Source organism: Erinaceus europaeus, chromosome 14, assembly GCF_950295315.1.
Source record: "Erinaceus europaeus chromosome 14, mEriEur2.1, whole genome shotgun sequence".
In the NCBI taxonomy this organism is placed as follows: Eukaryota; Metazoa; Chordata; class Mammalia; order Eulipotyphla; family Erinaceidae; genus Erinaceus; species Erinaceus europaeus.
Genome location: NC_080175.1, coordinates 5,411,391 through 5,433,395, shown reverse-complemented (window position 1 = coordinate 5,433,395; position 22,005 = coordinate 5,411,391). Strand labels below are relative to the sequence as shown.

General features: G+C 47.3%; 1 protein-coding gene across 1 annotated transcript in view; it reads left to right on the top strand.

Annotated features, from left to right (window-relative positions):
• The window catches only part of LOC103110524 (deleted in malignant brain tumors 1 protein-like), a 132,800-nt gene that overhangs the window by 72,304 nt on the left and 38,491 nt on the right, over positions 1–22,005 (top strand). Inside the window, 11 exon segments of the mRNA XM_060172255.1 lie at positions 811–1,122; positions 4,356–4,554; positions 5,862–6,079; positions 8,123–8,492; positions 9,820–9,870; positions 11,009–11,047; positions 11,351–11,403; positions 12,990–13,301; positions 15,908–16,222; positions 18,049–18,086; positions 19,925–20,249. Of these exon segments, the coding sequence (XP_060028238.1) occupies positions 811–1,122; positions 4,356–4,554; positions 5,862–6,079; positions 8,123–8,492; positions 9,820–9,870; positions 11,009–11,047; positions 11,351–11,403; positions 12,990–13,301; positions 15,908–16,222; positions 18,049–18,086; positions 19,925–20,249 (2,232 nt within the window).

Here is a 22,005-nt window from a genome sequence, read left to right as displayed (position 1 = left end):
TACTTCTGTCCGTGAGATCATGCCTAGTCATCCTTCTCTTTCTGTCCTTATTGCTCTACTTCTGTCCGTGAGTGAGATCATGCCATAGTCATCCTTCTCTGTCTGTCCTTATTGCTCTACTTCTGTCCGTGAGTGAGATCATGCCTAGTCATCCTTCTCTTTCTGTCCTTATTGCTCTACTTCTGTCCGTGAGTGAGATCATGCCATAGTCATCCTTCTCTTTCTGGCTTCTCTCACTTCACAAGATTCCTTCATGCTCCATCCAAGATGAGGTGAAGAAGGGGTATTGCGTTGTGTGTATGCAGACCACAACTCCCTCAGCAGCCACTCATCTGTTGGAGAATGCCTAGGTCGTTTCCAAGTTTCTATGACAGATTGTGCTGCTATGAACATAAAAGTTATCTTTTAAAACTTCCTATTTGTGGGTGGGATTCTTTTTGGATTTCATCTTATTTTTGCACAAGAACACAGGTTCAAGCCCCTGGTCCCCATCTGTATGGGGGAAAGCTTCATGAGTGGTGGAGCAGTGCTGCAGGTGTCTCTCTATCTTGTTCCCTCTCTTTCTGCCCTCCCCTCTCAATTTCTCTCTGTCTCTGTCTAATAATAAATAGATAACTATTTTAAAAAACAAAAATATATTTAAAAATAACAACTGTTACTTGATCTCCATAGTCATAACCCAGGACGATTCCCAGCAAATCAGGTCACCTTGCTTAGAGTCTCACAGCATAATGAGGAAATCGTGACCAGGTGCCGAGAGATATTCTCAGTCTGCAGACAGTCTCAAGGCTTGGGGTCTCTCTCCCCCAGGTGTGTCCTTGAGGCTGGTGAACGGCAGTCACAGGTGTGAGGGCCGGGTGGAGGTCTTCTACAACGGCACCTGGGGCACCGTGTGTGATGACAGCTGGGACCTGGCAGACGCCAGGGTGGTCTGCCAGCAGCTGGACTGTGGAGATGCCCTGTCAGCCCCGGCTCAGAGCTACTTCGACGGAGGCACTGGCCACATCATGCTGGACAACGTGCAGTGCACGGGCCTCGAGGCCAAGGTGTGGCAGTGCATGCACGATGGCTGGTTCTCCCACAACTGCGGCCACCAGGAGGATGCCAGCGTCGTCTGCTCAGGTGAGCCTTGTGGGACCCAGTGCCTAGGAGGGAGTCCCAGCCCCTTGGCCACCTTGGGGAGGAAGACATTAATGCCAGTAGACGACTATTCATACTCAAAGTCTGGACTTCAAGTCGCCTTCGATTTAAGAGTTCATTGTCTTTCTCTTCTCCTGTTGTGACAGCAAGATGATCAAGTGTTGTAATTTCAAGTTAAAAAGGAATTGTGGGGGGCTGCTGTGGCACGTAAAAGGATTTGCAGCGGGGAGCTGGGAACGGGTTTAAACAATACAAGGTTTAAACAAAAGGCAAAATCAGCAATTATCAAGGGTTAAGAGTATGCCAGGTCCATAAAGTCTGAGTATAGTTATCAAAAGTTTAATCCCATAAGATAAACGATTATCAGCTCTGGTAAAGGCTGCTCATGGCTGTAGAGGGGTCTAAAAGTTTACCTGCTAGCAGAGTCACACGTGTTCAGTTCCCAGGAGAAGTAGCCATGGCGGATACCTGGTACACCTCCATAGAGATGCCTCTGAGCAGGAGAAGAATTAGCAGCCAAAGAGAGCGAGCTGCTCAAAGTCCCCAGGCTTTTATGCATTCCCTTCTCTGTGTGTCCCACCTCAGGCTGATGCCATTCGTATGTTAATAGTCCCAAACTCCTGTTGGGGTCACAACAAGCAAGGTTTCATCTGGCAAGTGGATGTGATTAGGGGCCAGGAGATAGCTCACCTTTAACAGTGTGGCCCGCCATGCTAGATTCCTGCCATGTTAGATTCCCCAGCGTCAATTGGCAGCACCATGGACAGTCCTGAGGGTGTTTCCTGGATGGTGGAGGAATACTGTGGTGTTTCTTTCCTCTCTGTCTATCTCATCCTCCGCTCTCCTTCTGTCTCTAAAATAAAGAATATAAAGGGAGGCTGGGGGCGGCGCAGGCAATGGTGCACCTGGTTAAGCACACATAGTACTAAGCTCAGAGACCCGATCAAGGATCCAGGTCCAAGTCCCCACTCCCCATCTGCAGAGGGGGCGCTTCACAAGTGGTGAAGCAAGTCTGCAGGTTTCTCTCTCGTTCTCTACCTCCTCCTCCCCTTTTCAATTTCTTTCTGTCCTGTTGAATAAAATGGGAAAAAAAAAATAAAGAATATAAAAGTCAACCTTGAAAGTTGTGGTCTATATACACAACTTGGAATAGTACTCGACTGTTCAGAATAATGAATTCATCTTCTTCACCTCATCTTGGATGAGGCTTGAAGGAATCTTGTGAAGTGAGAGAAGCCAGAAAGAGAAGGGTGAATATGGGATGATCTCACTCATGGACAGAAGCTGAGAAATAACAGAAAGAGAAACACAAAGCAGAACTCGGACTGGGTTCGGTGTATCGGACCAAAGTAAAGGAGCCTGGGGGATGGAAGGTGAACTCAGATCCGGCACAGAACCTGCCCATGGAGAGGGAGGCTGTTTGCCGTCCGTCAAAGACTTTCCCTCTGCAGGTAGAGACCGGGGGCTCAAGCCCAGGTCCTTGCTATAACATGTGCACTCAGCCAGGTGTGTCCCCACCTGGCTCCACATGAATATTCCCTTCAAGGTGTGACCTTGACTCTATTACTGGGGCTCCTTTAGCCCCTAACTGGCCAAAAGCAAAGACACACGTTTCACCTGAGCTACCACAAGACCAAAAGGCAAAATGTCCCGCTGGTACAGATTCAGCCGCCAATCTCTGTCACAGATAGATTGGATGTCACACTCCCAACTTCCCGGGATGCAGTGTTTCTGATGCTTTAAAACTTTGTTTCTTACAACTTTCAATACTTTTTAATTTTTTTATTATCTTTATTTATTTATTACCTAGAGACAGCCAGAAATCGAGAGGGATGGGGGAGATAGAGAGACACTTGCAGCCCTGCTTCACCACTCGCAAGTTTTCCCCCCGCAGGTGGGGACCAGAATCTTAAACCCGGTCCTTGCACGTTGTAACATGCGCACTCAGCCAGGTGCACCACCACCCGGCCCCTGAAAAAAATGTTTTAATGTCTGTTTTATTGTATGAATTATGTGATTGCCTCTCCCACTCCACTCTCTCACTCTCTCACTCTCTCACTCTCTCACTCTCTCACTCTCTCCTCTGTCTTTGATTAGGTGTCAGTGCTGGTGCAAAGCTGGAGCTAACAGGTACCACAATTCCATTCACCCCATTCAGTCACCAGACAGCCCTTCCCCTTGGCGGGTGAATTCTGGCTGCTCTTTAAGCCTGAAATCTGGGAATGGTCCAGACAGATTCTCTGTTTCCAATGAACCAGAGCAGTACATCCCATTGGAGCTGACGGAATGGTGGGCTTGGGGTAAGCAAGGATGGGGAGAGAGGTAACAGAAAGTGAGTTCAGATTCACCAGGAGTGTAATCTCTTAGCCCCTAGCACAGTGTGGTGTTAGGCACAGTGAGGAGAAGGCTTAACTGCGTGCAGTAATGTTCATGCTATGAAGTGTTGGGGAAACAGAAGGCTGGGCCCTCAGTAAATGCCAGATTTGACCCAGCTGTGTATCTTTGGTGTACAAATGCCCCAGTCTCTTGATGAGCCAGAGTCTCTGTTGGGGCCCAGAGAAATCACAGCTTTGAGTGGAAATATTTGTGAGTACTTTAGAGTATTATTGTCTGGGTGAAAATGCTTGCTCATGGTGTCCCTTCTCTTCTGTGATTTTTTCACAGACTTGTCTGGAGACAACCCCGCTACAGGTACGTCAGCTTACCCACTGCAGGCTTGGTATCTGCATGTCTTCAGACTGCAGGTGTCTGTTTTCCATGTGAGCCTTTCCCACCACTAGACGAGCCTTCTCTCCGTCTTTTACATATGAGGCCATGCGGCGTGTAACAAGCCCCCTGCCAAAGGCAACACCTCAGCTATACGCTGGACGCCTTACGTCACCTCAGTACTAACTTTCTGATGAAGGCAGGGTGTGACATACAGAACTGAGAAAAGACACTTTGGTTCACATGTTGTGAACATTTGGGTTCAGAACTGCCTGTGCACATGGCTTCAAAAACCCCCTTTCAACCATGTTTACGGCCAATACATTTCCACAAAACCCCTGTCAACTTCATAGTGCGTAAGCCATGATTTTTATCTGAGGGAGAACAATATTGAAAGCTCAGAGGGTCTCCAAAGCTAGTGGTTCTAGTTAGCAGCACATGCAGCCCCCCAGCAAGTCCTCTGCACTGCCACTCCCTCCATCCTTCTGCTCGCCTCTGAAAACTAGCAGAGGTCAGGTCCCTTTCCAATGGGACATCTTCGCTGTTTCTTGCAGATGAGAATTTCCCCTGTGGTGGTGTACTCACAAATAGTTCAGGCTACTTCTCTAGCCCGTGGTACCCCAAAAAATATCCAACAAATGTGGTGTGTGCCTGGGACATACAAGTGGACAGCAGGGCTCACGTCAAGCTGACTTTTGAAGTGGTAAGGTGCGTAACTAACTACTCCTTGTGTTTACAATCTTCGCATTGTTGTAAACATCAGTTAGACTGCTTTATCCCCACTCGCCCCTCCCCACACACCTGCCCACCAAAAAGAAAGAATGAGAACACAAGGAGACCAGGAAGAAAAAGAAAAGGAGGAAAAAGAAAAAGAAACACGACTTAATCTCTTTAATTACAAATGTAAGGGTAGCCTTTGGGATTCAATCAATATTATTGATCAGAAAGTTAAGTGTACAGACTCTTTGTTTTCCAATCCATTTGTACCAATTGAGCATTGGTTTATAGCACTGTAAAGTCTCCAGAGCACAGCTGTGCACATCTCTCTCTGCGTGAGCCTCACCACACTTATTCAAGTGCTCCTACCATTCCTCTCTCACAATCACCGCCCACCCATCGCCCCTGCTCTCCTCCCCTATCTGCTGGAAACTGCCATATTTCTCAGTCTCCAAGTTATTTTTGCTGTGTTCTGTCACTTCACTTGTGTGGATTTTCATATGAGTGAAATGCTCCATTAGTGGTCTTTCACCTCCTGACTTCGTTCATGTGGCACCACCTTAAATTCTATCATTTTTGTCTTGAAAGGTAAACATAAAATCTTTTAGCCCAGCGATTCTGTTCCAGGCATTTGTTTTGCCTAGAAAGTCTTATGATTGCTGAGGGTAATCCTGAAAGCAAGACGCTGGAAACAACCTAAGTGCCTCTCAGAAAGGGATCGTTTAAATCCAATACAGCTGTTGCCCATGTGACCTGTGTTGCTATGGAGTGAATGGCCTGCAAGAAAATCATTGACAGATGTGCTATGCACTGCCATTTAGACATGCGATAGAAGAAACAAAGGAAGAGAGAGAGATGGAGAGGGAGAGGGAGAGGGAGAGGGAGAGGGAGAGGGAGAGGGAGAGGGAGAAGAGCTGCTTGTTGTAGCCACATCTGAGGAGAATGAAGTGAAAGAGGAAATAAAAGAGGATGAAAGAAAGGTGCTTCTCGTCATCTGCCAGTGTGTCAATTTAAGTACCACAACTATTTAAATTCTCCTCATTGTGCTTCCTTTGCATATTCAGAAAATACAGCTGAGTGAAAAAAAACTTTCCCAATAAAGAGATGTTGTAGAAACAGGAGCACCCATGTCTGCTCCATCATCATCTCCTCGGGCCTTCCTGAAGAGATTTCAGGGGTTTCAGACAACTTTCCCAGAATTCCTTCCTGAGCCAATCTGGGCGATGCTCGGTTGGGGCAGAGGAGCAGGGGGAGGGCATCGTGGATGGAGTCTAAATAATGACACAATTGCTTTACAGGATGGAGAATTTCTACAGCTGTCCCTATGACTTCATTGAAATCTTCGATGGTCCACAGAGTGAATCGTTCTCACTGGGAAGGTTCTGTTCTGGTACAACTCCGATTTTTACCTCCTCTTCAAATCGCATGACTGTGGTGTTCCACAGCGATGCCATCATCACCAACACTGGCTTTTATGCATCCTATGAGTCCTTAGTGGAAGATGAGAATGACACTGGTAGGTCCTTAATGACACTGGTAGGTTGGCTTAATGTTGATGGTGAGGCTGAACGACCCACTCCACTCTCAGGCACTAGATACTTGCAGGGGGTCCCCGTACTTCTTGGCTGGCCTCCAAGATCTTCATGGAGAAAACAGTTGAGCTCCTATGTGCATCTTTTGATATTAAAGTATTGCCAGATGCCAGGGCTCATGTGCTGAATCTAAAAAATAAAAATAAATAAAAATTCAGAGAGAAATCTTGGTAAAAGGAAAACAAGTTGATTCAACCTAAGAAGATGACAGGCTCACATCTCCAAAACCAAAAGAAAATGAAGAATATGTGTGGGGAGGTTGGTGGGGAAAGGAGGTGAAACTCAGCAGGCGGGAAGAGGGAGATAGCTACAGACAGCACCGACAGCACCGTCAGCTCCCACGGTGTCCTTGAACCTTGTCATTCAGTGGTCTGCTCATTGTCACTTCAACCTCAAGATAATTCCTACCAACTCCCACCAAAGATTTGTTAGCTTTTTCAGGTCCTGCTCCTGGGATTTTTAAACAAAACTAATTTTCCTATAAGTCAAGCTGTATTTACGAGTTACAATAAGTCAGCATTTGGCTGTAAGGTTTAAGCTTTTCTTAATACAAAATGGAGTTTCCCCTGTGGGTTACCATAGCACATGTGATGTGGAAGGGGACTGGGCTGGTCCTGACTTTGAACACATTTCATCCGAAGCATATATGCTGTTCCTTTCCTCCTGTTTAGAGTGCTATTGTTACTCAGGCTGCTCGACCAAAGTGGGTGTGTCTAGAGCTTCCTTTTCATCCAAGGTTTTCAGGGGCCTATTTTGACCTTCTTGAAATAGAATCCCATCTTGCAATCCTTCTTGAAATAGAATCCCTTCTTGCAGGGGAGTCGGGCTGTAGCGCAGCGGGTTAAGCGCAGGTGGCGCAAAGCACAAGGACCGGCATAAGGATCCCGGTTCGAACCCCGGCTCCCCACCTGCAGGCGAGTCGCTTCACAGGCGGTGAAGCAGGTCTGTGGGTGTCTATCTTTCTCTCCTCCTCTCTGTCTTCCCCTCCTCTCTCCATTTCTCTCTGTCCTATCCAACAACAACAACAACAAAACAACAAGGGCAACAAAAGGGAATAAATAAAAAATAAATAAAATAAATAAAATAAATAAAATTAAAATTAAAAAAAGAATCCCTTCTTGCAATCCCATCTGAAAGGAAAGCTTCATAAAACACTCCCTCCCCAACCAAAAAAGTAAAAATAGAATCATATTGACAAGAGAGTTCAAGTCCAGTGTTTCTTTGAAGTCCCTTTACTTCCACAGTTGTCTCCTCTTTCAGTGGGAGAGGGTGCCCCTGGGAGGCTGATCACTTCAAAGTGCCCAGGTCTTCCTCAATAGTCGCCCCTGACCCCTGTGGAGACCAGTCTGGAGAACTCAAAGAAGGCTAGAAATGAACCTACCCTATGACCAGGCAATATCCTAATGAACCAAACACAGCCATCCCAAAAGATCTGTGCGTGTACGTATGTTTACAGCAGCTCAGTTTGTCGTAACCAAAACCTGGGTGTGATTTACATGTCCAGCAGCAGATGAGGGGCTGAGCAAGTTGTGGTCTACATACACAATGGAATACTACTCAGCTATTAAAAATGATGAGTTCATCTTCTTCACTTTATCTTGGTGGAGCTTGAAGGAATCCTGTGAAGTGAGATCAGCCAGAAAAAAAAGGGTGAATGTGGGATGACCTCACTCATAGACAGAAGCTGAGAAATAAGAACAAAAAGGGGAGACACAGAGCAGACCTTGGACTGGGTTTGGTGTCTTGCATCAAAGTAAAGGACTCTGGGGGGTGGGAGCGGGGGGCTTTCAGTCCTGGTGCCTGATGGTGGAGGAGGACCTAGGCTGGGGATGAGGGTGTTATATGGAGAAGTGAAGAAATGTTACACATGTACCAACAACTGTTTACGGTAAACCATTAATCCCTCCAATTAAAAAAAATGTAAAGGGTGCCCCCCAGGTGGTGACCCCAGTGTGTCTCCTCTCCAGATGTGGCGCTCAGGCTGGTCCACGGCAGCCACCTGTGTGAGGGCCGCGTGGAGCTGCACTACAACGGCAGCTGGGGGACGGTGTGTGACGACAGCTGGGACCTGCACGACGCCCAGGTGGTGTGCCGGCAGCTGGGCTGTGGGCAGGCCGTGTCGGCCCCCGGGCGGGCACACTTCCAGCGGGGCCTGGGCCTCATTGCCTTGGATGACGTGGAGTGTGCGGGTACCGAGGCCAGGCTGTGGCAGTGCCTGCACAGCGGCTGGTTCTCCCATAACTGTGGCCACCATGAGGACGCCGGCGTCATCTGCTCAGGTGGGCCGGCCCTCAGGGAAGAGAATGACAACTCCAACTGTAGAGACACGATGGACTTGCATCTTTGTTTCCCATAGTTCAGTGCCCTAAGTATCTGCTTCCCACCCTCTTGTTGTCATTTTATTTTATTTTATTTTATTTTATTTATTTTATTTTATTGAGTGGTTAGTAGTTCACAGTCTTGTCTTTAGCACATAGGTACAGTCTCTCATCTCCCCTTAATTGGCATCTAGGAGACACCCCAGGAGCCCAATGTCCCTTTATCCTGCTCCTTTTCCTCTGTCCCCCAGAGTCCTTTGCTTTTCGCGCAATATGCCACACCCAGTCCAGCTTTCACCTTGTGTTTCCTTTTGTTGTTCTTTATTCTTTTTTTTTATCTTATAATTTATTTATTCATGAGAGAGATAGGAGGAGAGAAAGAACCAGACATCACTCTGCTACATGCTGCCGGGGATCAAACTCAGGACCTCATACTTGAGAATCCAGTGCTTTATCCACTGTGCTATTCTTAAGTTCCACCAGTGAGTGAGACCATTTGGTGCTGATATATCTCTTTCCAGCTTGCCTCGCTCAACATGATGCGTTCAAGTTCTGGCCACAATATTGCAAATGAGCCGACCTTGTCATTTTTTTTAAAGATCTATATTTTCATTTCTTTCTCTTTCTATTGTTTTATTTGTTAGGATGGAGAGAAACTGAGAGGGGAGGGGGAGAAGAAAAGGGAGAGAGAAAGAGAGACACCAGCTTCAACACCAGTGAAGCTTCCCCCCTGCAGGTGGGGAGTAGGGGCTTGGCCTGGGTCCTTGCACTTGGTAATATGTATGTACAGTCAGGTTTTTCAACTCCATGGCAAGATCCACGCAGCCTAGAAGAATTACAAAACCATAGCTCACGTGGATAGCGCACCTGCTTTGTCATGGGCATGAAGCAGGTTGGAGTCTCACCCCACCAACCAGGTTGGAGGAAGCTTCTATTCTGTGGTGTCTTTCCTCCTCTCCTCTGTCCCTATCTCTCTATCTGAAAAAGTCAACCTAGAGCGTAAAACCCTATGGATGACAATAAAATAAAATTGCAAAAACAAACCAACCGGCAAGAGAGACACTTCATGCTAGGAGACCATCACTGTAATCAAAGCTAGCAAAACAAAGAGAACATTGAAAATATCACTGCAGTACCTAGTTTCAGGACAGAAACGAAACCCAGTGGCCTGGATATTTCATAGTTTTGCCCTTGGTCGTTCAGGACTGCTCGCAGATGCCCAAGTTGGGTACAGTTCTCCCTAGCAAAAGGCATGTACCTTGCTGATTCAGGGAGACAGCTTCTTCTGTGGGTTAGTAAGAATGAACAGCCATGACCTAGCCTCACTCTGTATTTCTCCCTCACAGACTCCCTGCCTTACTCAACACCATCAACTGCTATGAACTACCCAGCTTCAGGTACTTTCTTTTTGGTTGACTTGTCTTGTCCAAGTCTCCCAGGCCGCAGGGTAGTGGCTGATGCCCTGGGTTTGTCATCTTGGCTTCACCATTTACTAGCAGATACCTGGACCCTTCCTGCCTTGGTTTTCTCCTATGGAAGAGGAGGGGGTAGAGAATAGTATTTGTGTGCCAAGGTCATGTGGGACTCAGTGGATTGTTCTAGAATAAATAGAGTGTTGCTTGCCTTGTGGACTACCCACTGAGATGCCAGTCATTACCTTCTTCCTCATCCCCATCCATCAGAGCACTCTGGGCTAGAGAGGATAGCTCGGAGTGTGGTCGCAAAGCACTAAGGACATTTGTCTCTGCCTGCTGCTTCCTGCTGAGCAGAACTGTAAAGCAAGAAGGAACAGGTTCAAAAACAAAAATCAAAACAAACAAAACTGTCAGCATAGCTGCAGTGGTTTTATGATCTTGTCAATCAATACGGGGTGCAGAAGGTGGGAGGTCTGGCTTCTGTAATTGCTTCCCTGTGATTTTCATACTGTTGAAACACCTGCCAACATTTCCTGTGTACACAGGCTGGTGTTGGTGATGGAAAGAGTGCTCCCTGCAGAGGCAGGCCTTGGGAAGGAAATTTGTCTAGAATCAGTGTTGGGCATTACGCCCTGCTCCATCGTTGATACTATGGTCTATTTACATAAGCATTGTTTTGCCTGAGACCCGCCCTGCCTGCAGGGTATTGGTTTAATCCCACTGGTTAGAACCTTCGCAACAGCTGCTATGGAAGCTTTCTACCTTTCTCCACCCCCTCTCCTAGCCATTTCCTTTTCCGACCTGCCACTTCCGTTTCAAAAGATATAAAGCATTTTCTCTGATCAATAAAGACACATTACGTTCCCACTCAGCCACGAGTTCCTGGTTCCTCTCCCATGTCGCTGAGTAAGCAGCAGCCCAGGTTGGCTCCGGTCAAGTTCTCTCCAACCCAGAGAGCACATGCCCGGGAAGAAACACCCTCACGCTAGCCCGGCAATCAGGAGTTAGTATTCCCCCTACCCCCAGAGAACAGACACAGCTGACAGAGAAGTTGAAAAATGTTTGCCACTTAGCCAAGATGTTGCGTAATGTTCTACTTCCTCTTTCTGTCTGTCCCTAGCCTCTACTCCCCAGTCCACAGAGATGCGGACCTCCACAGGTAAGCTTTTCTCTCTGCAGAGGGTTTACTTAGAAGAGCCAGCACGCCCCCACAGGAGAAAGTGTCCCGGATGGAAACTGCCTCTTTCACAGCCTACAGCCACATGACCAGCTGCTGCTGAACCTGGATTCACCAGGAATTCTGCTGTGGGAGAATGAGAGGCACCAAGAAGTGGCGAGATGAAAGCCAGGTCGTTGGGGCTGGTTAGGAAGCCTGGATGACGCCACACTGGCACCAGAGTGTCACCTGCTCTCTTAGACATGGTCCCTGACCATGACCAGCTGGTTGACGCCCCCTTTGCAGTCCCTGGGGAGTCTTTACATATGTGGCCACACCTGATGCTGGAAACGACACAGGTGGGATCTACTGTTTGTGTCACTTGAGCAGCACGTGCAGAGAACCTTGCATACAGCTCTCCCACACGCACCTATTTCCGTGACTGTGATGGATTCTCATGAGAAATCCAACAAGTCCTTGGAAAGCCTCGCAAATAAAGATCTCACAGCACTTGGTGATCAGACAGGGCTAGCTATCAGATGCAGATGGCTTGACCAGCGGAACTGTTGTTTATTTGTTTGTTTTTATCATCATGGAGACTCACTGCTCCAAGCTGACTTTTTCAGATAGAGAGACACAGAAGACACAGAGGGAGTAAGGGAAGCTACCACAACACAGAAGTTTCTTCCTCCAGTCCAGGGAAGGCAGGCTCAGATCTGGGCAGGGTGCATGGCAGAGCAGATGCCCTGTCCAGGTGGCTTATCTTACTGGCCCCCCAAAACTATTTCTCTCTCTTCTTATTTGTGACCAATATGGGTTCCAAGGTGACAGGGTACAGTTCCACACAGTAGCCACCACCCTTCCTTCGATCTCTCAGAGATAACCATCACAGTTTTCACAGTCTTAAAACAGTTTGGTTTTCCTTTCTTTCTTTCTTCCTTTCTTTCTCTCTCTCTCTTTTTTTTTTTTTTTTTGGTAAGTTCCTATTCTAGATTCTACGTGAGTGAAACCATCTTTCACCTCTTTACTTATTTCACTAACATGAAGCATCATCACCTCCAGTTCCATTCATTTTTGACACAATATCACCTTTTTGATTTCAGAGTAGTAGTTCACCCTGTGACTTTCTTAGCCAGTCATCTGTTGGTAATTATCTAGGCTAATTCCATTCTTTGGCTATTGGAAATAATGCAGGTATGAACACAGAGGTACATGCGCCCCTTTGAATTACTGTTTGCGTGTCCTTTAGATAAATGCTTAAGAGTGGTGTTACTGAATCATAAGGTAATTCCATTTTTAGTTGTTTAAGGACTGTCCATACACTCTTCTCTGTACAGTTTAAGGGCTGCACCATTTTGCAGTCTCACCAGCAGTGGAGCTGAGTCCCTTTTCTACCTTTTCTACAAAAAAAAAAAAAAAAATCATCAATATTTGTCATTTTCTGACGTGTTGATGTAAGCAGTTCTCTCAGCTGTGAGATGGAATCTCAGTATAGTTTTAATTTGTATTTCTCTAATAATAAGGGAAATGGAGCCACATTTATCTCTTCTTTAGAAAACTATTTACTTCCTGGGCCCACTTTTTTTTCTCTTGTTAGGCTGTACCAATTTTTTATAGATATCTGCTATCAGTTGCTTATTCAATATATGATGTGCAAGTATCTTCTTCCATTTACTTTGACAGCCTGATTATCCCTGTGTATTTTTCTGTTGGTGTGTAGAAGCTTTTCAGCTTCTTGTAATCCCGTTGATTTACTCTTGTTTTCATTTCCCATGCCCAGAAGACCATTAACCAATTACAACTTTGGAAAACACACAGTGTTGTATCTGAGGCAAAAGACAAATCAGTGAGAGTAGGTTTGGGATGGTCGCTTGCCAGGGTATGATGTCCAGAAAACACTCTTCCCTCTGGATAAGCCTCACAGAGGCCGTTGTCTCTGTCCCAGGTCTGGGGCTACGGCTCGTGAACGGTTCAAGCAGGTGCGAGGGTCGAGTGGAAGTCTACCATGCCAACACCTGGGGCACAGTGTGTGATGACAGCTGGTCCATCGAGGATGCCCATGTGGTCTGCAGGCAGCTGGGCTGTGGCCCGGCCGTGTCTGCCCTCCCGGGGAGCAGCTTCAGCCCTGGGTCGCGCACCATCTTGCTGGATGAAGTCAACTGCACAGGAAGCGAGTCCTCCCTGGAGCAGTGCTCCCACGGTGACTGGTTCAGCCACAACTGCAGGCACCAGGAAGATGCAGGTGTGGTGTGCTCAGGTGAGTCGCCTGGGAGCTGTGGGACTGGCCCAGCCAAGCCCAGAGCTCACAGACTGAGTCTGGAAAGGCCTCTGTGCCTTCTCCCGCTCACACAGACACTTTCAGAAGAGCAGATTCTGCTCCGACACAGATAAATACCCCTGCTGTTTAATAATAGACTGGTGGTTGAGTGCCTCTTTAAAAATGAAGCTTATAAGGTAGCTGAGAGAATCCCAGGAGTCACGCCGCACAGAGCACGTAGGCAAACACCCAGGTGCACAAGAACGAGAACCAATCGGGGTTATGCTAGGCCCTGAGGTACATTCCACCAGCATCACCCAGCAATGTTAGACCAGGTGACACCCTCCGTATACCTGGCTATAGAGCCAAGTGAGGGGAGCAGGTTGAGTGCATGCGTTACATTGTGCAGTGTCCTGGGTTCAAGCCCCCAGCTCCCTCCTATGGAGGCAGTGAAATATAGCTGCTGGTCTCTCCCTGTCTCTCTCCCAGTGCTACTCCCTCTCCCTCTCCCTCTCTTCCCTCTATTTACTGCTCCCTCTCTATCTCCCCCTATCTCTCTATCTCCTCTTAATTTCTTTTTACTTGTTTGTTTGGTTGGCTAGGTCTCTCTCGTTTTTTTCTGTCAGAACAAGTATAATTTTATTTTATTTTATTAGTGATTTAAAGATTGTAAGATAATAGGGCTATAATTCCACACGACTCCCACACCAGCATTTTCTGCCTCCCCTATATTAATCTCTGTCTCTATCCAATATATGAAAATAAATAATAAAATATATATTTAAAAAACCTAGAAGGGGTGGTCCCAGATGCCTGCCAGCACCAGTGTCTGTGCAGCTTTGCCCCACTCCACCACGCCACTGGCTGCTTGCTTCATGCAGCTCTGAGAAGTGAGCCCGGGATTCCACTTACACACTCACACACACTCACACTCACACACACACTCACACACACACACTCACACACATACACACACTCACACACACACATTCACACACACACTCACACACTCACACACATACTCACACACTCACACACACACTCATACATACACTCACACACACACTCATACATACACTCACACATACACACTCACACACACATACTCACACACACTCACACACACACACTCACACACACTCACACACTCACTCACACACACACATACTCACACACATACATATACACACACTCACACACACTCACACACACACTCACACACACACTCACACACACACTCACACACACACACTCACACACACTCACACACACACACTCACACACACACATACTCACACACTCACACATACACACATACACACACTCACACACACACACACACACACTGCCCTAATGAGCTATTCCACAGTCCAATTTTTCATGCATTATCTCTTAAAGAATGAGAGAGAGGGAGAGAAGCAAAAAGAGGCCACAATACCCATGGAATCCCCAGCACCACCCACCCAGTGCCACCCACCGTGCTTCATGTGACACAGGGATGGAACCCAGGGCCTTATGCGTAGAGGGTGTGCACTGTGTAGGCCACCCAACCGCCCCCAACCCCTCTGGTCGATGTTATTAAATTACCATGCTTGCCTTTATCTCTGCAGAGTCTGAAGCTGCTGGACACCCAGGTACTGGAGTTCATATCTGACCTGTTGGTGGGTGACTCTCTGGCTGTCTAGAGTGGGAGCCTCATGACCAGCCCTGACCATCTAGAGCTCCAGGCCTTTCCCCCTCCCAGGACACAGAGGTCCAGAGCTGCTTCCTGTTTCCCACAGAGCCCCACTCTGCATCCAGAGCAAGGCTCCTGGGTGTCACTCCTTTCACACACGGGCTTGCGTTCCAGCAGAAGGAAAAGTAGAGCAGGAAGTGGGTGCAGGCCACTGCAGGGGACCTCTGCTTTAGACCAGACACACAAGCTTGCAGAGTCTGAGCTTCATAATCCCTACATGGGTTGTGTTTCTGGTGGGGTGTTCTGGGCTCTTCACCAGCATAAAGGGTGTGTGTGTGTGTGTGTGTGTCCCGCCATATGCATTCTGAATGGTGGCCACTTGATTGGAGACAGTGGAGAGGAGCAGTGCCCCATTTCTTTAGAATGGATTTACTATGCCGGTTTTTCTTTTTTACCCATATAGTTTCTTCGACTCCTGGGGAGCAGACACATGTTTTTCAGCCCATAGGTACGTTTCCCATCCTTCTGGTTTTACTTAAAGGTGTGTTTTATTTATTTCATATGAAATAGAGAACCAAAAGAAAAAAAAAAGGAGACAAAGAAATCAAAACCAAATCAACACCCCAGCACACACCCTACTAGGAATCGAACCCAGAGTCTCAGTTGTGCAAGTCCAGTGATCTACCAGCTGAGCTGTTTCCCAGGCCACTCCACTCTACTGTACCTGCTTCTCTCTGGTTGGGTTGGCGCCATCTGTGACCGTCAGAAATGTCACCAGTGTTGTGTTGATGGCCCAGGGGCAGGATAACTAGGCCAACTTCTCACGAGATGGGTTCTCTGCAGAGAGAGGAGAATCATTTCTAAGTGACTTAAGGTCTCACTTGAGAGCTCATGTCAGCCTCCCAGCCCCACCTGGTTCTTGCTCCCACAGATCTGCCCATGGTGAGGCTGGCGGATGGCAGGAGCAGGTGCGAAGGCCGGGTGGAGGTCCAGCTCGGCAGCACCTGGGGCACCGTGTGTGATGACCTCTGGGACCTGCCCGCCGCCCAGGTGGTGTGCCGGCAGCTGGGCTGTGGGGTGGCCACAGCAGCCCCCAGGAGCAGCCTGTTTGGGGACGGCTCTGGCCCCATCTTCCTGGACGATGTGAGGTGCACGGGCAACGAGACCAGCCTGGGGCAGTGCCACCACCTCGGCCTGTCCATCCACAACTGTGGACACCACGAAGATGCCGGGGCTGTCTGCTCAGGTACCAAGTTCTCCCGACACTGCTTCCCCCTCCCAAGCTGCACAGTCGAATCTGCATGTGATGTGGGCCAACCTCAAAGTTTGGGGGTTTAGGTTAGGGGAACAACTTGCCCTGATCTGCGTGACATTTTCCCAGGCTTAGCTCTGCAGGTCCGTCATCCTGAGAACCTTTTAGATTCAGACTCAGCACATTGGTCACTCTAGTCTCAAGCCTGCCTAATGTCACAATCTGAGTGACAGAGGAGGCAGTCTGTGAATAAAGGTCAATATGCGACAAGGGAAATAGCATAATGGTTGTGGAAATAGCATAATAAAGTCATGCCTGAGGCTTCAAAGTCCCAGGTGCAATTAAGCGTCTGAACCTTCAACAAAGACACTATATAACCTGACCTGTCATCCCATAAAGAAAACACCTAATGGCAATATATATATATATATATATATATATATATATAGAGAGAGAGAGAGAGAGAGAGAGAGAGAGGGAGAGAGAGAGTTCATGCTGAATTTCTTGTAGTTTTTGTTGTTGTTGTTTTTTGTGACCCCAAGTAATAAGCCCAGGGCCTCATGCATGTATGATACCACTGCTGAGTAGCCTCCCTACCTCAAGTTTTTCTTTTTCTTTCTTTACCTTTTTTATATTCTTTATTTTATTTTATTTTATTTTTATTACCTTTTTTAATATTTATTTACTAAAAATAAATAAATAAAACTCACTATGGGCCCCTGCAAGGACATTAGTAGCACAAACACTGTCACACTGAGCTTTGCAAATAAAGAGCAGCATTTGCGTTGCAGAGTGTGATGGGGGTAGGAGCCCTGCTCAGACCTACTTCCCTCTTCCTTTGTTTAGGTAAATAGGAAGGAAGAACTTGGGAACCCCTATCTTGAATAAATCTTGACAAACAAAGGGGTTGGGTTTCTGGTTAAATAGCCTTGAGGTCATGTGACCTTCTGAATCACTTTGTGTTTTCCATTTTGTTTGCCCTGGAGGCAAAAGGCAGCCAGGAACTAATGGGTGTGTTTATGCTTCTAGCCCTTTGCAAAATCAGTTCTAGTGGATCTAATATCTAATGTCTCTGTAAAGAGCGTTGCAAGATGTATCAATGTCGCAGGGTCACCTCACCCCTGTAAGGTCATGTCAGGTATATATACTAGTAAATAATGTGTTTATAACAGATGTCTGAGGTCCTGACTCCACCGCTAGGTCTCTCCACATCTTATAGCCACCCTTCCGGAATCCTCAGAGAACAGGGCAGAAAGGAAGGTCTAAGTTGCGGTGAAGAGAAACATAGAATAAGGATATTTCTGCCCTACTCTATTGCTGTTTCTCAAGCGTTTTTTTTTTTTTACATTTATTTATTTATTCCCTTTTTTTGCTCTTGTTTTTTTATTGTTGTAGTTACTGGTTTTGATGTTATTGTTGGATAGGACAGAGAGAAATGGAGAGAGGAGGGGAAGACAGAGAGGGGGAGAGAAAGACAGACACCTGCAGACCTGCCTCACGGCCTGTGAAGTAACTCCCCTGCAAGTGGAGAGCTAGGGGCTCAAACCAGAATCTTCATGCATTTCCTGGCGCTTTGCACCACCTCCGCTTAACCCACTGCACTACCGCCCGACTCCCTGTTTCTCAGTTTTATTTGGCGCAGAGAGTACTCTGCATTGCAAGCAAGTCATAGTACCTCCCAAGGAAAAGTAAATAAACAACAGCAAGTGCTCGCCTGTGTCATTTTGTTACTGCACATCTTCTGAGTGATTAACTTCCTGGACAAGTTCAAATAGATGCTTCCAGTCAGTGTCAGTAATCCAGGGTCTCACCCAGAAAAGGGGCAGGTGGTTCCCAGGCGCCATCTGGTTTGGACTCAGTCTTTGGAAATGCTCATCTGTGTGATTCGTTTGCCAGAATGTTCTAAACTGCCACCCTGGTGGTTTCATGACAACTGTAGGTGTGGAAGCCTAAGTCTGGTGAGTGTTTTGTCAGTGTTCACCTCCACTGACACCGATGCCTTGGGTTTTCTCTTTTATCTACAGAAGATGCCCGAGAGTCAGCAAATGCAGCTCTTTCCATTGGTAATTCTCTTATGGCTTCCTTCAAATCTTCTCAGTCATTGAATCATTCTAGCATATTCCCTGAAGTTTCCAACATCAGTGTCCATGCACCTTCCTGACTTCCCGGGATAAGTAAACTCAGATTTGATCTGGGCGGGGGTGGGGGTGGGGCGGGGTGGTGTTCCTCTTAGCTAGTCTGTTTCTCTTAAATTTCTTTACCTTTGAATCAAAGCTGAGCAAAGGACAAGTGTGGTATTAATGAAAGCTTGAGTTTGAAATAGTTGGCTACGTGGTTGTTTACTTTTTTATTCTTATTTATTTATTGTTGGACAGAGAGAGAAATTTCAAAGGGGGAGGTAGAGAGGAAGAGACAGAGAGACACCTGCAGCCCTGCTTCACTACTCTTGAAGTTTTCCCTCTGCAGGTGGGGGCCGGGGCCTTGAACCCGGGTCCTTACGCAATATAATGTGTGCGTTTAACCAAGTGCGTTTCTGCCTGACCCCTCTGATGCTGTTGTTTAGCAATCTGATGAAGCAGATTTTTAAGGTTTTTTTAAAAAAAATTTTAATATTTATTTATTTATTCCCTTTTGTTGCCCTTATTTTTTATTGTTGTAGTTATTATGGATGTTGTCATTGTTGGACAGAGAGAAATAGAGAGAGGAGGAGAAGACAGAGAGGGGGAGAGAAAGATAGACACCTGCAGACCTGCTTCACCGCCTGTGAAGTGACCCCCCCCCCCCCCCGCAGGTGGGGAGCCGGGGGCTCGAACTGGGATCCTTACGCAGGTCCTTGTTGTAAAAGGCAGTAGCCTTGAAGTTCCCTTTTTATGCAGAAGTTTTAAGTTCCTTTTAGTATAAGTTGCTTGTAGTGTGAGTTGGAAAATTCCTTGCCCTTTTCCCCTTGAAAAACAGGACCTAATCAGTGAAGGCCATCGGTTGTTTTGCAAGTTGCTTGAAAGACCCTGCAAACAGGCAAGGCTTATCAGGGCCTTTGCACAAGGAAATTATTTTCCAGGAAGGGGCAGCTGATGGCAGGAGGATGTGGTGACCCTACCTGGCTAGATTCTATTGGTTGTGTGACTTTGCAATGTTTGAAACTAGCCTGCGCTTTGCTTTGAGTGGATCACGCTTTTTGCTAGGTTTGAAATGACTGGATTTTGCGTTTTTTATAGCATGTTATTGGATATAGGTTGATAAGGTGATGGGTTCCCCCTCCCTGAGTGTAGTCTGAATTCCTATAAACTGTGTGGTTTGAACCTTGTTCAGGGTCGAGCTGGTAGACTGCTGCCAGTCGCCTCTCGGCCCGGATTCGAATTCGTGAATAAACATCTTTGCTTTCTTGCAGCGGATGGTGGTTTGATTTTTGCTCGCTAACACTTGTGCTTTGCACCACCTGCGCTTAACCAACTGTGCTACCACCTGACTCCCTGAAGCCGATTTTTATCCTTATGCTTGCAGTGATCCTATTTCAAATCCAGACATGGAAATGGTGAACTATATTTTGGGAAAGGCATCCAGTCACTGCCTTTATAAGTCAAAGGAAGCCTGGGCTTTAGATGTCCTGGAATTCAGATTTGATGCAGTGGGAGCTAGAGAGAAGCCCTGTTAGGATGGCTGCCAGGAGAGCCGCTCGCTTCATCACTAACCTCCAAGTCTTCCGCAGACTTGCCTGGCGTCAGACTGGTGGACGGAAGGAACCGCTGTGAGGGGCGCGTGGAGGTGTCCCACAATGGCACGTGGGGGACGGTGTGTGACGACCTCTGGGGCATCCCCGCTGCCCGCGTGGTGTGTCGCCAGCTGGACTGCGGGGAGGCCGCGGGTGCCCCAGGGAACAGCCACTTTGGGGAGGGCGTGGGCAGCATCTTCCTGGACGACGTGCAGTGTCGGGGCGACGAGAGCAGCCTGGGCCAGTGCAGGCACCAGGGTCTGTCCATCCACAACTGCGGCCACCACGAGGACGCCGGTGTCATCTGCTCAGGTGCTCAGGCCTGCCTCCTCCTGCGGCTGCCCCTGGCCACAACTCTCGGTGGGGGGGTCCGGAGATGCATGTGAGGAAGGTTGGTCCCAGGTCCGTCCTCAGCTGGGGCTCCGGGAGGTCTGTCCATCCTCTTTGCCTCTTAATTTGGATGGCCTGCCAGTGCTTGAATGAACCAACACCGCTGGGTGGGTTCTCAGTATCTGCCATCCCTCTCTTAAGCATTCACTGGGGTACCTGCCCATCCTACCCTTAGTCTTGAATTGACCTGTTTTGAGCTCTTTTATTTTTAATTTCATTTTTAGTAGTGATTTAGCATTGGCTTACAAAATTACAAGGTAACAGGGGATACAGTTTCACACCTGTCCCACCCCCAGAGTTCTGCGTCTCTGTTCCCTCCACTGGACGCTGCAGTGGTTCTCCCAAGGTCACAGATATGGGTTGCCTGTTATTTCTATAACTATTTGTATTTATATGTATTTGTCTTTTTTTTCCCCTTTGGTCCTGACTTTTCTCTTCCTTTCTAAGTCATACCTATTTCTGAGTGGCTTTACCTTTGTCCTCTTCTCTCTCTGGGTCCTGCTGGAATTGGGGTTCAGAGCTCCTCTTGTCATCTTCCCCTCTAGTCATTTCTAGTCATTTCTCTTCCTCTTGGAGTATGGACCAAAGATCTTTACGGGGTGAAGAAGCCGGGCATTCTGGCTACTGTAATTGCTTCTTTGCTGGACATGGGCGTTGGCAGGTGGATCCATACCCCACAGCCTGTTTCTATCTTTCCCTTGTGGGGCAGGGCTCTGGAGAGCGAAGGTTCCAGGACACATAAGTGAGATCGTCTGCCCATGAAGTTCAGGATGTAATCATAGTAGCATTTTTATTTTTATTGGAGAGGATTATCCTTTACAGCAAACAGTAAATATATGTGTTGGTACATGTGCAAAATTTTTAGTTTTCTGCAAAACACTCCCCGCCCCCAGCCTAACTCCTCCTCCACCATCAGGCACCAGACCTGGTAGTCTTCACCACCACCCCCCCACCCTCCACAAGAGTCCTTTACTTTGGGCAATGCACCAGACCCCGTCCAAGTTCTGCTTTGTGTCTCTCTTTCTGTCCTTATTGCTCTACTTCTGTCCGTGAGTGAGATCATGCCATATTCATCCTTCTCTTTCTGTCCTTATTGCTCTACTTCTGTCCGTGAGTGGGATCGTGCCATATTCATCCTTCTCTTTCTGTCCTTATTGCTCTACTTCTGTCCGTGAGTGAGATCGTGCCATAGTCATCCTTCTCTTTCTGTCCTTATTGCTCTACTTCTGTCCGTGAGTGAGATCGTGCCATAGTCATCCTTCTCTTTCTGTCCTTATTGCTCTACTTCTGTCCGTGAGTGAGATCGTGCCATAGTCATCCTTCTCTTTCTGTCCTTATTGCTCTACTTCTGTCCGTGAGTGAGATCGTGCCATAGTCATCCTTCTCTTTCTGTCCTTATTGCTCTACTTCTGTCCGTGAGTGAGATCATGCCATAGTCATCCTTCTCTTTCTGTCCTTATTGCTCTACTTCTGTCAGTGAGTGAGATCATGCCATAGTCATCCTTCTCTTTCTGTCCTTATTGCTCTACTTCTGTCCGTGAGTGAGATCATGCCATAGTCATCCTTCTCTTTCTGTCCTTATTGCTCTACTTCTGTCCGTGAGTGAGATCGTGCCATAGTCATCCTTCTCTTTCTGTCCTTATTGCTCTACTTCTGTCCGTGAGTGAGATCGTGCCAT